At 37.9% G+C, this 16037-nt stretch overlaps 1 protein-coding gene across 2 annotated transcripts in view; it reads right to left on the reverse strand.

The window, feature by feature from the left end:
• Positions 1-16037, reverse strand: part of CERS3 (ceramide synthase 3) — a 143273-nt gene that overhangs the window by 48021 nt on the left and 79215 nt on the right. For both annotated transcript variants that reach the window (XM_054450793.2, XM_054450794.2), the window contains exon 12: positions 5055-5208. In XM_054450793.2, coding sequence (XP_054306768.1) covers positions 5055-5208 — 154 coding nt within the window. The remainder of the gene's footprint in view (positions 1-5054; positions 5209-16037) is intronic.

The following is a 16037-nucleotide window of genomic DNA, read 5'->3' on the forward strand; positions in this document are numbered from 1 at the left end:
TTCTAAGAACAGCAACAGAAATGTGTCTAGTCACTTGTAAGGGAACCACCATTGGAGTAACAACAGAAACCTTACAGGCCAGGGGAAAATGGGATGATATGGTCATAGTCCTGAAAGGGGGGTGGGGGGAACCTGTTAACCAAGAATTCTATACTCAGAAAACTTATCTTTTATAAATGTAGGAGAAATAAAGTATTTTCCAGATATGCAAAAACTAAGGGAATTCATCACAACTACACTGGCCCTACAAGAAATACTTCAGGCAGTTCTACATCCAGAAGTGAAAAAATCATATCTACCAGCATGAAAACAGAAAAGTATAAAACATACTGGTAGAACAAACACATAAATGAAGAAGAGAAAGGACTCAAATGTTACCACTGCAGAAAACCACCAAACCACAATGGTAAACAATAAGAGAGAAAGAAAGAAACAAAGGATATACAGAACAACTAGAAATTAATTAATAAAATGACAGAAATAACCCCTCACATATTAATACTAACCTTGAATGTAAACAGATTAAACTTTCCACTTAAAAGATATAGACTAGCTGAATGGATTTAAAAATGACTCACTATATGCTGCCTACAAGAAGCTCATTTCACCTGTAAAAACACATATAGACTAGGCCAGGCGTTGTGGCTCATGCCTGGAATCCCAGCACTTTGGGAGGCCAAGGTGGGAAGATCACAAGGTCAGGAGATCGAGACCATCCTGGCTAACATGGTGAAACCCCGTCTCTACTAAAAATACAAAAACAAAATTAGCCGGGTGTGGTGGTGGGCACCTGTAGTTCCAGCTACTAGGAAGGCTGAGGTGGGAGAATGGTGTGAACCTGGGAGGCGGAGCTTGCAGTGAGCCAAGATTGTGCCACTGCACTCTAGCCTGGTGACAGAGCAAGACTCTGTCTCAAAAAAACAAAACAAAACAAAAAAACAAAACAAAGCAAAACATATAGACTAAAAGTAAAGGAATGTAAAAAGATAATCCTGCAAATGGAAACCAAAAGCAAGCAGAAACACCTATACTTATATCAGATAAAACAGACTTTAATTCAAAAAACAGTAAAAATAGACAAAAAAGGCAGTTATATAATGATAAAGAGATCAACTCAGCAAGAGATACAATTCTAAATATATGTGTAGCCAGCAATAGAGCACTCAGATATATAAAGCAAATATTACTAAAGAGAGAGATGAAGTCCAATACAATAATAGTTGGAGACTTCAACACCCTACTATCACCATTAGATGGATCATCTGGACAGAATATTTATAAAGAAACATTGGATTTAAACTGCACTTTATGCCAAATGGACCTAACAGACTTTTACAGAACATTTCACCCAATGGCTATAGAATACACATTCTTCTCATCAGCACATGGGACATTCTCCAGGATAGACCATATGTTAGGACATAAAACATGTCTCAACAAATTTAAAAAAACTGAAATTATATGTAGTATCTTTTTAGACCACAATGGATTAGAACTATAAATCAATAATAAGAGAAACTTTGAAAACTGTATGAATACATGGAAATTAAACAACAATGCTCCCAAATGACCACTAGGTCCAGAAAGAAATTAAGAGGGAAATCAAAACATTCCTTGAAACAAGTGAAAATCAAAACACAACATATCAAAACCTATGAGATACAACAAAAGCAGTGCTAAGAGGGAAGTTTATAGCAATAAACTTCTACATTAAAAAAGTAGAAAGATGTCATATAAAAAATCTAGTGATGCACTTCAATGAACTAGGAAAGCAAGAACAAACCAAATGCAAAATTAGTAGATGGAAAGAAATAATAAAGATCAGAGCAAATCTAAATGAAAGAGACTGAAAATAATTACAAAGAATCAACAAAATTAGAAGTTAGTTTTTTGAAAAGATAAACAAAATAGATTGCTAGACCAAGAAAAAAGGAGAAAAGACCAAAATAAAGAAAATCAGAAACAAAAAAGACACATTACAATTGATACCACAGAAATACAAAGATTATCAGAAACTATAGTGAATAACTATACACTAACAAACTGGAAAACCTAGAGGAAATGGTTAAATTCATAAACACACACAATGTCCCAAGACTGATTGAGGAAGAAACAGAAAACCTGAACAGACCAATAAAAAGTAAAGAGATTGGATCAGTAATAAAAAGTCTTTCAACAAAGAAAAGTCCAGGTCCAGATAGCTGTATTGCTAAATTCCACCAAATTTACAGAGAAGAATTTACAGCAATTCTCCTTAAACTATTCAAAAAAAAAAAATTAAGTCGAGGAAATTCTCCCTAACTCATTCTACAAGGCCAGCATTACCTTGATATCAAAACCAGACAAGGACCCAACAACAAAAAAATACTACAGGTCAATATCCCTGATTAACATGGATACAAAAATTCTCAACAAAATACTAGCAAGCCAAATCCAACATTACATCAAAAAGATACCATACCACGGCCAAGTGGGATTCAACCCAGGGATGCAAGGTTGGTTCAATATAAACAAATCAATAAATGTGATACATTACATCGACAGAATGTAGAATAAAATCTATATGATCATCTCAATAGACTCAGAAAAAGCATTTAATAAAATTCAGCATCCTTTTATGATAAAAACTCTCAACAAACTAGTCATAGAGGGAACATACCTGAACATAATGAAGGGCATATGTGACAGAGTCATAGCTAACATCATACTAAATGGTGAAAGGCTGAAAGCCTTTCCTTTAAAAACTAGAACAAGACAAAAATGCTCACTTTACTACTCCTGTTTGATGTAGTACTGGACATTAAAGTCAGAGCAATCAGGCAAGAGACAAATAAAAGGCATCCAAATTAGAAAAGAGGATGTCAAATTGTCCCTCTTTGCAGATGGCACGATCTTATATCCAGAAAAACCTAAAGACTTCACCAAAAAAGCCTTAGATCTGATAAATAAATTCAGTAAAGTTACAGGATACAAATTCAACATAAAAAATAGTGTGTCTATATATGAACAACACACTAGCTGAAAAAGAACTCAATAAGGGAATCCCATTTACAATAACTACAAAAATACCTAGGAATAAATTTAACCAAGGAGGTAAAAGACCTCTACAAGGAAAACTACAAAACACTGATTTTTAAAAATTGAAGAGGACATAAACAAATGGAAAGACAGCTCATGCTCATGGATTAGAAAAGTTAATATCATTAAAGTGACCAGACTGCTCAAAGCTATCTACAGATTCAATTCAATCTCTACCAAGATAGCAATGTTGGCCAGGCATAGTGCCTCACACCTGTAATTCCAGTACTTTGGAAGGCCAAGGCAAGAGAATCACTTGACCCCAAGAGTTTGAGACCATCCTGGAAAACATAGAGACCCCATCTCTACAAAAAATTTTAAAAATTAGCAAAGTGTGGTAGCATGTGCCTGTAGTCCCAGCTACTTGAGTGGCTGAAGTGGGAGGATTGTTTGAGCCAGGGAGATTGAGGCAGCAGTGAGTCATAATCATGCCTCTGCACTCTAGCCTTGAAGACAGAGCAAGGCATTGTCAAAAAAAAAAAAAAAAAAGGAAGATACCAATGCCATTTTTCACAGAAATAAAAAAATACATACATTGGGGGAAAGGACATCCTCTTCAATAAATGGTGTGGGGAAAATTGGATATCCACATGCAGAAGATTGAAACTAGATCTCTGTCTCTCATCATATACAAAAATCAACTCAACATAGATTACAGACTTAAATATAAGACCCCAAAATATAAAACTACTTGAAGAATACATAAGGGAAGTACTTCAGGGAAATACTTCAGGACATTGGTCTAGGCAAAGATTCAATGGCTAAGACCTCAAAAGCACAGGCAACAAAAACAGAAATAGACACATGGGACTATATTAAACTAAGAAGCTTCTGTGCAGCAAAGGAAACAATCAACATAGTGAAGAGACAACCTGTTGAATGGGAGAAAATATTTGCAAATCATTCATCTGATAATGGACTAATATCCAGAATATACAGGGAACTCAAACAGCTCGACAGTAAAACAACAACAAATAATAATAAAGATAATTCCATTAAAAAGGGGCAAAGGATATGAATAACTATTTCTGAAGAAAAAACATACAGTGGCCAACAGACATATGAAAAAATGCTCAACATCACTAATCATCAGGGAAATGTGCAAGTCAAAACTACAATGAGGTATCATCTCACCCCAGTTAAAACTGTTATTAAAAAGGCAAAAAATGATTGATAGACACCGGTGAGAATGTAAAGAAGAGGGAACTCTTATACACTGTTTGTGGGAATGTAAATTAGTATAATCTCTATGGAAAATGGAATGCAGATTTCTCAAAAACTAAATGTAGAACTACCATATGACCCAGAAATCTCACTACTGGATATTTATCCCAAGGAAAAAAAAAAACAATACATCAAAGAGTAGAATGAGACACCAGATTGGGAAGGGTGTGTTGGTGGGGCTGGGGGAAGATGAAGAAAGGCTGGGTAACAGGTAAAAACTTACAGTTAGATAAAAGGAATAAATTCCAATGTTCAGTAGCAGGTGACTGTAGTTAACAACAATACACTGTATATTTCAGAATAGCTGGAAGACAGGACTTGAAATGTTCCCAACACTTAGAGATGATAAATACTCAAGATGATGGATACCCCAAATGTCCTGAATACACATTCTATGCATGTACAAAATATCACATAAATATGCACAAATATTACATATCAATAAACAAAAGTTTAAAAATTTTCTTCAAGCATAAAAACAAGCAGCAATTTTTAGAATTCTTGAATTTTTGACATTTTTAAAATGTCAAAAATAACATATCTTCTAATAAAAACAATTTCTTAAAAGCACCTTAAAGACCTACTTATGAAAAATCTAGCTCTATTCTTCCAAAATTTTAATCAAAAATAATACAATCAAGAAAAAAAGAATTCTGGTTAAAACTATGAATTAACTTGAACATTCAATAGTCTGGGCCTCACCATTAACCTGGCAATGACATTAAGAGCAATAATATTTGGACAGCCCTTACCTTCATGAATATACATCTGTTGAGCATCTTCAAGATGTAATAACCCCAGTAAAGGTGAAGGACCTGCAAGATCATGAGCTGTAGGTTGAGGAAGATGTATGAAAAGAAAGGCTCGAGGTAATACATAGGCAAGATCAGTGTGCAATATAAAATCCTGAAACACCAAACAGATGAGAGAATTTCATTACAACCAAAGCACTTATGAATTTTCAATAATAAAACAAATAGTTTTTCTCCTAAGCCATACATTTATTTTGTTTCTAATAAAGCCCAGGAAATTATCAAAAGGAAAGATACAATAATATTATCTTAAATATCATTACTGGCAAGCAACAAAAAAAGTACAATCTGTCTTCCTGAAGAAAAGTTAAAGAAACAGCATTTTTATTACCCAGTGTTTAAACTAGAATGTTTCTGTACCTTGGTTTCCTCTTTTCAAACGAAAGTATACACTAACCACTTTTACCTTCTGGTGATGGGGCTAGAGGATTCTGAAGAACAATAAGATAATGCATGTTTACATGCGGTTATTATTGCCTTAAAACACAATCTCATTTATTTGGCATCAAAGATGAATAGAGAATTCTACAAAAGTACATTTTCCAAATAAAAGAAGCTTTAACAAAGCAAAAATTCCATGAATACTTAACACTTCTGCTTCCTAAAGTAAATTGCATGCTTTATTAGTTTCATAAAGAAGCTTTAACAAAGCAAAAATTCCATGAATACTTAACACTTCTGCTTCCTAAAGTAAATTGCATGCTTTATTAGTTTCATAAACAGGCTCCTGGACACAATTTGAACTGCTCGTGATGACCTAAGATGCACAGTGCCTTCAGATATTATTGCCATATGGGCCGGGCATGGTGGCTCATGCCTGTAATACCAGCACTTTGGGAGGCCAAGGTAGACAGATCACCTGAGGTCAGGAGTTTGAGATCTGCCTGGCCAACATGGCCAAACCCCATTTGTACTAAAAATACAAAAATTAGCTGGGTGTGGTGGCATGCACCTGTAATCCCAGCTACTAGGGAGGCTGAGGCAAAAGAATTGCTTGAACCTGGGAGGCGGAGGTTGCAGTGAGCCGAGATTGTGCCACTGCACTCCAGCCTGGGTGACAGAGCAAGATTCTGTGAAAAAAAAAAAAAAAAAAGATATTATTGCCATATGAAGGGCTATTTGTGTATTTCTCAAACTTATATAGTACTATGAATTTAGAGTCTTTCAATAGGTTTGTTTGTAAGTATATTAGTTATAGAAATAATTTTTTTAATGTAACATTGGGGAAACAAGAAAATTGTCCATAACACCATCACCTTAAACAAACAATATTGTAATTTGCATGCATTCTCTTCCAGTATTTTTCTATACAATTTTTTAATTTTTTTATTAACATGCAGTAAAATTTACTGTTTTTTGGTGTATTGTTCAATGAATTTAATATGTCTATAGGTTTGTTTAAACACCACTACAGTTAGGAGACAGAACAGCCTATCTTGCCGAAAAAATTCCATGATGCTATCCCTTTATTGCCACACCTTCCTCCACACATAACTTGGCAAACACTTTGCTCTGTATCCTTTGGTCTGTCTTCCAAGGACATAAATGGAATCATACGTTGTGTGAGCTTTTAAGGCCACCTTCTTTCACACAGCATAATGCTTTTAAGATTCATTCGGTTGTCATGGTTATCAATAGCATGCTCCTTCTTATTACTGAGTGGCACTCCACTTTATGGCTGCATCACAGTTTGTTTTTTTTACCTACTGAGGAACATTTGGGTTGTTTCCAGCTTTTGACATTTATGAATAGAACTGCTATAAATATTCATGTAGATATTTATATGTGAACAGAAGTTTTGATTTTTCAAGGGTAAGTATATAGGGGTAGAATTGTGTGCCATCTGGTAAATATATGCTTAACTTTATAATAAACTGAAAAACGATTTTCCAGAGTGTTTGCTTTACATTCCCACCAGCAAAGCATGAGAATGTCAGTTGTTCTGTACCTTTGTTTGTACTTCATATTGTTCTATATTTTTGCCACTGCAGTAAACATAGCATTTGTGAGATTTTATGTTCAATTACATTTAGCTTTAAATCAAAGACATTTTATGCTATTTAGACAACTTGATGTATATAGTCTTTCATAAACTGAAATTATTTCTAAGAAACTATATATTTCTAAATGTGAGATTACTGTTTTAAGGTGTACATTAAAGATACTAAAATTCAAGTTTGTATATTAAAAGGTACTAAAATGTTGCCAAATTATTTTCCTAAATTGTAACTATTTATAAGGCCACCAGCAATTTATGAAAGAAGAGTTTCACTGAACTCAGAACCAGTATGAAATAGTTTCAAAATTTGTTAATTTAAAAGATAAAATACTTTCAGTTTACATTATTTGCAAGGCCTTAACATTTCCCCTATGTCTGCTTAGTAGCTCTATTTCTTCTTTTGTAAGTTATCAGTTCAAGTTCTTTGTTTGAAAAACAGGGGCCAGGTGCAGTGGCTCATGCCTGCAATCCCAGCACTTTGGGAGGTCAAGGCAGGTGGATCACCTGAGGTCAGGAGTTCAAGACCAGCCTGACCAACATGGTGAAATCCCGTATCTACTAAAAATTATAAAAATTAGCCAGGTGTGGTGGCAGGTATCTGTAATCCTGGCTACTTGGGATGCTGAGGCAACAGAATTGCTTGAACCCGGGAGGCAGAGTGTGCAGTGAGCCGACATCACGCCACTGCACTCTAGCCTGGGCGAGAGAGCAAGACTCCATCTCAAAAAAAAAAAAAAAGATGTAATAACTTGATTGCTTTTAAAAATTTAGGAATTACAGAAAAATATATAGAGGTTAAGGAATGAAAAATCACCTGAAGTCTCACCACTTACAGGTAACCCAGAATATTTTGTTAAACATGATTTAGGATATCTCTCTCAAAACTATATTCTTTAAAGTGCTTCTATTTTGCCCCTCCTATCACCACTGATCACTACCTATGTGTGATTTTTGTATCCTGCTTTTTTCATGCAATAACATGTAACAGAGAGCTTTCCACATCAATAAACAAAGCTACATATCAAGAGTTAGCAAACTTGTTTGTAAAGGAACAGATAATAAATATTTCAGGCCTCTGGACCATTTGGTCTCTGTTGCAACTACTCAATTCAGCCATTACAGTACAAAAGCAGCCATGACAGCTAACATTACATAAACTAATTCATGTATAGAAAGTACATACATTAGTGTGTGTGTCTGTGTTCCAATAGAACTTTATCAACAAAACCAGGCAATAGGCTGAATTTGGCCTTTGAGTCATAGCCTGCCAACCCCTACTATGTATCACCATATATAATGGCTTCACAGAAATCCATTTTATAGATATATCATAATTTAACTAATCCCTTATTAATAGACATTTAAATTCTTCCCAAATGTTCATTATATTGGAAAGAATGCTGTGAGAATTACTTGTAAAAACATTTTTTTTTTGAGACACGGTCTCACTCTGTCTGCCAGGCAGGAGTGCAGAGGCATGATCACAGCTTACTATAGCCTCTACCTCCCAGGCTCAAGCAATCCTCCAACCTCAGCCACCTGAGTAGCTGGGACTCCCGGTATACGGCACAACACCTGGCCAATTTCTGTATTTTGTTTTTTGTAGAGACAGGGTTTTGCCTTGTTGCCCAGGCTGATCTTGAACTTTTAGGCTTAAGGGAGTTAAGCCTTCCAAAGTTCTGGGATTACAGGCATGAACCACCACGTGTGGTTCTATAAAAACATTTTGATGTAATTGTTTGATTATCCACTCAGAATAGCTAAAATCCTGAATCAAAGAGTAGACTCATTTTACAATTTGGAATATAATGTTACACTGCTTTCCAGAAAGACTATACCAATTTATATTCTTGCACCCAATATATAAGAGTATCTGCTTCCTCAGATATTGACCAATATTGAATTTATCAGTCTCCACCTAAAATAACAGAGTACTGTTTATATTCATATTTTTATTTAATGTATAGTGACTATATATATTTATACATCTATTTATATCTTTTATTGGTTATTTTACTCGGCTACTTTTATTTATTCTTTATGAACTGCTTTTGTGGCATCTATCCATTTTTCTATTGGAGCATTTATTTTTCCTGTTGATTCTTAAATGCTCTTTATATATTAAAGATATCAACACCATTTTTAAATTATGTTAATTAGCTTTATACAGTCCAGTACTTTCTTTCAATACTGATTTTTTTGGCAAAGTAATTTAAAAAATTTTGAAATCAAATCTGTCAATTGCTTATTTTATACTTTGCATACATGTTATGCTTTAAAGGTCCTTTTTCAGCCCCATCAATATAAAACATAGTTTCCCATATTTTCTTAAAGTTCTGGCTTTACTACTTATATACCATGTCACTTATTTGTGCATTTCCTCTTCTGTAAAATGCAAGCAGAGAGTACCTACCTTATTTATTCAATAAACCATTACTGAGCACCTACTAAAGTGCTACCTGACACTTGGTAGTAGCCAGGAATATAGCAATGAAAGAGAGGGGCCAAAACCCCTAAACTAGTAGGGTTTACCTTCTGGTACCCACATTTATTTATAGACTTATTAGAGGAAATGATACATGTAAAAACCTATTTGCCATTCTGCTTTGCTGGATCCTTGGGTCTTATTCTGTACTCTCTCTGCCTAGAATGTACTTTCTCTTTTCAACTGAACCCCTTTCCATCCATTAAAGCATGGGTCTCTCCACAACAAAAGTTTCCATGTAATTCTGGTCACCCCTGAATTTATTCCTTTCCTCCTGGCTCTCCCCTCCTCACTAGCAGGCAAGCTTTCCAAAGGCAGTGGCCAGGACACCTTCACCTCTGGGTCCTTCCCTTGTCTGGCTCAGGGCCTTGTCCCTTACTAGGTCCCCTATTGGGAATTTGTCAGTGTTATTATTGACAAAGGGACCTACTCAAAAATACCTTCGTTACACAGTCTACCAGAGAATGTGAATAATTAGCTAAACATATAATTGCCCATTGTGATCCATGTAAAGAAAGAAAGAAAATGACAGGGCATATGGCAGGGTTCTACATGTACAAAGGCTGTCAAGTGGGAAGCATCATGGAAAATTCGAGGAGCTAAAAGAAGACCAGTGTGGCTTAAGGGAGAGGAGTGGCAGTGAAGGGTGGTGTAAGATGAGGTGGGAGAGGTGAAGAAGCCATCTCAGGTAGGCCTTGCAAGTCAGGGTGGAGGTGTGGCCTTCATTGTGAGAGCAACAGGAAGCTTGGCTGGTTTTAGAAAGAGGAGTGACACATGTGGAACAGAATATCAGAGCTGGGTTCAAGGCTCAACGCCACTAATTTCTTGGCTCGAAACCTGCATAAGTCACTGAGCCTTAGTTCTTTAGTCACTGGGTAGAACTAACTGCCCCTCCACCACCTCCTTTGACTAGAGGCTCCCAGGAGACACACAGCCAGCTTTAAAAACTGTATAGCCCTCAGAATGAAAGAAGCTGCCATTAAGATGCAAATATCTTCTAAGAGAGCTGAGCCTCTGGGCAGAGAGGAGAGGCCAATGGAATTGGTGCTGGAGTCTTCAAGATTTCAATCAGGGCTCCCAGGATCTTAGCAAGTTCCATAATCTCTCTGGGCTTCAGTTTCTTTTGTAAAATGAGTATGGGATTCAATGAGTTGACAAATGGAAAGGGCCTATTACATAGTAAGTACTCAAAAATGATAGTTACAACTATTACTACTGCTATGGCCACTACTACTTTCCCACAACTAGCCCTCTCCTATTGCAGAGAACTTACACCAGTAACACAGTTAGAGCAACGCCCCCCAAGAGAGTGCTCCTGAAATGGCTGGATTTCCTGCCAAGGGGAAGAGGAGGAGTCCACTTTGGAGAGGGTAAGCAGGCTCCGAGGAATGGGGACTCTGCTGCCTGAACATTCTCTGCAAGAGGACAGAGGGGACTGGAGGCCAAAGAAGTGGAACAGGAGTCAGAGGGGAGTAGCCATTGTGGCACGGGTAACAACCAGCTATGATGCCACGGTTAAAATTTCAAGACTTCAATAAAGGATGGTCTAGTCTCTCAAGTTTCCTCTCCTTCTATGCTAAAAGAAGACTGGGAAAAAGAAAAAAAATTCCATCTGCCCTTCCCAGCTCTCTTCCTAACACACGTGCATACATGTGTGCAGGCACATGCATAGAACACACAAAACTTGCACATTATCGCTAGTCACCACCTTACAGCAACTGAATGGAATTTTCCTTTTCATAAAGAATGCCAAAAGACTGCTGTATTCCTAAATTCTTAGAACCACTTTGTCCCTGTCCACTGGATTTAATCTTTCCAAATGGATAAGCTATTACCGTGCCCTTGGATTGCAAAGCTCAGCTTTTTCTGTTTTTAGTTTTGTTTCCAATTTTAGCTCTTCCAATCACTGGAGTTGGCATGGTTTGAATAAATTGCAGTGTTGGTATAAATATTAGCTGGTTTTGCTGGACTAGCTAAGGCAACCACCAAAAAGTTGTATTTGTCTAGTGAAAATTGCAAGGTAAGGGTCTTATTTTCTTGCTAATTGTGGGTATGAGCATTAAGCCCTTTTAGGATAGCAAATACTTGTTCTACAGGTGAACAATTGTCTACCTCAGTGATCTCTTAAGTTTCTAAATGACTGGGTAGTTGAAGAAAACTTAATAAATATTTAGTGAAGGCAAATGATACACTCTTAACCCTAGTTTCAAATTTAATTTGAAGCCTATCTGTTCTGTGTTTCAAATATCCTGTTTCTAGTCTTGATTCTTCCATAACCAGCTATGTGATCCTGGAAGTACCTTAACTCTTTATTTGAAAAATAAATATGGTGTCTAAATGTTTCAACAATGTCAGCGACATGAAAGACAAAGAAGAGGTAAGGAATTGTTCCAGATGAATGACAGCTAAATGCAATACATGATCTGGAGCTGGATCCCCACACAGTCAGGGGGAAAAGCAATAAAAGACATGATTGGATTGATTGACCAAATTAGAACATGGAAGGTAGATTGCTACATTTCCTGCAATTGATAACTGTATTGTGATTATGTAAGAAAATGTCCTTCTTCTTAGGCAATACACACTGAATTATTTAGGGCACAAGGAATTATTTAGTTGATGTTTACAACTTGCAAATGGTTCAGAAACAAATATGTATATTCATACATATGTGTGGTGGGGAAGTAGAGAGAGAAGGAATGACAAAGTAAATGGGGCAAAATGCTAACCGGTAAACAGTATATCTAGTGGTTCTCTGTAGTATACTAGAAATTTATTTGTAAGCTTAAAATTATTTCTAAAATTGGGAGGCTGAGGCAGGCAGACCACAAGGTCAAGAGATCGAGACCATCCTGGCCAACATGGTGAAACCCCGTTTCTACTAAAAATACAAAAATTAGCTGGGTGTGGTGGCATGCACTTGTAGTCCCAGCAACTCGGGAGGCTGAGGCAGGAGAATTGCTTGAACCCGGGAGGCAGAGGTTGCAGTGAGCTAAGATCAGGCCACTGTACTCCAGCCTGGCAACAGAGTGAGACTTTGTCTCAGAAAAAAAAAAAAAAAAAAATTCTACATAAATGAATACATGAATAAAAGGATTGGACTACATTATAAATAAAGTTCCTTATTCTAGGATTCTATGGTTTGAAGAGGGGTGATTGTTGTAGCTGTTCTTCATGAACTCAAAAATAGCATAAAGAAGGTACCAAGCACATGGGCAGTATAGGAGAGCTCTTCTAAGGGCCCCTGTGGAGTGAGACAGTGAACACATGTGGTAGAACAGGTAGTCTCCTTCATCAGGTGTGTAACTGGAAAGTCTAGTTCTGAGATACATATCTGCAGTGGTGGCTCAAGGGAGTGGCCCAGCTTCAACAGAGTCTTTCTTGCCTTGTGCCTTCCTTTTCTTTGCTGGCTGCGCAAACGGCAGTAAGCTGACCATGGTGCCATCAGAACTGATGCTCTGCCCTCTGCTTCTCATTTAGGACCAAGGCTTCAGGCCTTCAGAGGAAAAGAAGGGTCCATCATTCCCTCATCCCGGGTCCCCACTGATGAACATCAGCTAAGAGCACTGTTGGGTGCTTTCAGCTTTGTCTTTCTCTGTTTTTTAAAAGTCTCCTTTCTCTATTAGCCATTCCAAGTATTTACATGGTCTCATTGTCGATAATATTCCCTTTCACATGTAGACTTCCCAGGGTACCATTTTTCTACACTTCTAATAGCTGGATCGTCAAACACTGAAATCTGAAGTCCAGTGAACCAGTGGTGAGGGAGAAACCTTACAGGCATATGTATCCTTGGAAGTAAGGGAGCTAGGTATTTCAGTATTATTTGCAGTTGAAAATGTTTTGTATTTTTCTTTTTGAGACATCTGAGAAACACAGGTCAATGTGAATAGTCTTCAAACATGTGAAACAGGGGTAGACACAAAGATCTCTCTACTGCCATGATGCACTCCTGAAAGGCATAAGCTGGGTCTCACTCCCCTTGTACTGTTTGTAACACCCAGCTGTGATGAGTTCAAGAAATGAAGCAACAAGCCACCCTGCCCCCTGCACACTCAGCTGTGACAGACACTGAACTCACAGGTTGCAAAACCAGCAAAGCAGGGCACACACGCCTTCCTTTCAGGTGGACCTACCTGCGTGGAACCACGATCTGCTCTTGTTATTTGTGGAGGAAAACTGTTAGTAGTCAGAGGAAGTGGTTTGCCTGGCCTTAGAAAGGTCTTTCTAGCCTAATAACTCTCTGTGGGTATTTGGATAATGCTCAAGAAGATAGATACATCCAATAATTCCAAACTAGAGAAATCATTTTTAAGAACAATAGTTGAGAATACAGTGTGAAAAACATCCGCCTGCGATTTAAATGGTTTTGAACACCAATGCAAACAGATGGAGTTACCAGGCAATTAAATTAGAACAATTTGATCAGTGTGCTTTCGAATTTCTGCCTAATGTTAATGAAACAATGCTTAGAAAACCAACGTAACTAACTCTTGCAGATGCTGACTGAGAATGGGATAAGATCCTCAGAAATAGAAGAGCACAGTGGCTGGACATGAAAGGGAGACTCGCCAGGAGAATATGCAAATGTGCTTGAGGCTGGAGAAAATCAGAGAAAAGTCAAAGAAAGGGCAAGGGAAATGTACACACTCCAGCTCTTCTTCTCAAGGCTTCCAGACAAATCTCAGATGAGCACAACCCCAGTTAGCTTTCGCCCCGCCCTACCGTGTATATCACCACAGGATGTGCAACAAAAGCAGCTGGAAAGAAGAACAGAGCAACTAGATTGCAAACTGCCTCCCAGAGTGCCTCTAAAATGTCTGAATGGTGAGATAGGTTAGTTAAGCCACCCTCCAATGATACCTATGATCTGCTCATTGCTTGCTCCATAGTAAAATCCTAGTACATTTGGATAGAATAAAGCATCCTTGAAAAATGAATCTACAGAGTTATAAGTTTTAGACAGAGGGTTGGGGCCAAGCTAACAACAAGGAACTAAATTTTCCCCTTTGACTCCATGAAGATGATTGTGCTGGTGGCAAGTTCATGCTGGTGGGCAGACCATTTAAACTAGAGCAGTACACTGTACCTAAAAGAAGCTCCCTCTCTGATTGACATATTTCCTTCAGAGACCATTGAAAATTGATGTGCCAAACTTCCAATGGCTTGGTGAGGTTTTTCTCAACTTTCCAAACAATGAGAATCAGTCAACATCAGTACAGAAATATTTTTACCACGACAAAGTTTTTGTCGTTGTTTTGTTTTTTAACTTTTTTTTTTTTTTGAGATGGAGTTTCACTCTTGTCACCCAGGCTGGAGTGCAATAGCACAATCTTGGCTCGCTGCAACCTCCACCTCCCAGTTTCAGGTGATTCTCCTGTCTCAGCCTCCCGAGTACCTGGGATTACTGGCACTCGCCATCACACCTGGCTAATTTTTGTATTTTTAGTAGAGATGGGGTTTCACCATGTTGACCAGGCTGGTCTCGAACTCCTGACCTCAGGTGATCCTCCTGCCTTGGCCTCCCAAAGTGCTGGGATTACAGGCATGAGCTACCATGCCTGGCCTGTTTCGTTTTATTTTACAGTCAAGTCTGTTCATATTGGTTTATTTGCAACTCAACTCCTTGAAGACAGCAAATAGGAGTACTGGCTGCCCTCTCCAATGGGCAAGTGAATTCAGTATAAAGATCAAGAAAATGCCAAACACATGTAACTTAATTCTCCTTGAAAACCAGAAATGCTGGCATGAGAATGAGTTCTTAAATCTAGGGTTTTTAAAGACAACAGTGTGGGAAAATAGCGCACTACCCCGACAATCACTGAGCACCACTGTGTTGCTCAATTGTTTATGGGTAAGTAAGCTTGCTTGTTTATTTTGAGACATCATGGGATAGTCTGAGGTGAATGTTCTCCATTGCTAAATCAAAAGCCAACCATGGCAGCAATATTGCAGAAACTTCTCAGAGAGTTCCCTGGACCGAGAGCTTCCATGGTGTGTGCTTTTTAAAAACATCTGCAAATTCTTTGAAACTGCTCCCATCAAGAAATGGAGTCTAGTTTTCCTTCCCTTGAATATGAGTCAGATTTAGTGACCTGGTTCCAATGAAAAATACAAGGTTGGAAATGACATGATGTGACTACTGAGGCTGTTTATGAAAAAAGATGCAGCATCTCTCTAGCACTATCTTGAAATGCAGGTGCCATGTGATGAGGAGGCCACGGCCAAGTAGAGGGGCTGTGGGTGTTCCAGCCGACAGCCCCAGCTGAAGGCCCCGCCAATAAGCACAAGCAGCATCAGCCAGCTGATTTTCTTATCTCTCTCCTTCCCTCCCTCCCTCCCTCCCTCCCTCCCTCCCTCCCTCCCTTCCTTCCTTCTCCTTCCTTCCTTCCTTCCTTCCTTCCTCCCTCCCTCTCTCTCTCTCTCTCTCTCTCTCTCT

Source organism: Pongo pygmaeus, chromosome 16, assembly GCF_028885625.2.
Source record: "Pongo pygmaeus isolate AG05252 chromosome 16, NHGRI_mPonPyg2-v2.0_pri, whole genome shotgun sequence".
Classification (NCBI taxonomy): Eukaryota; Metazoa; Chordata; class Mammalia; order Primates; family Hominidae; genus Pongo; species Pongo pygmaeus.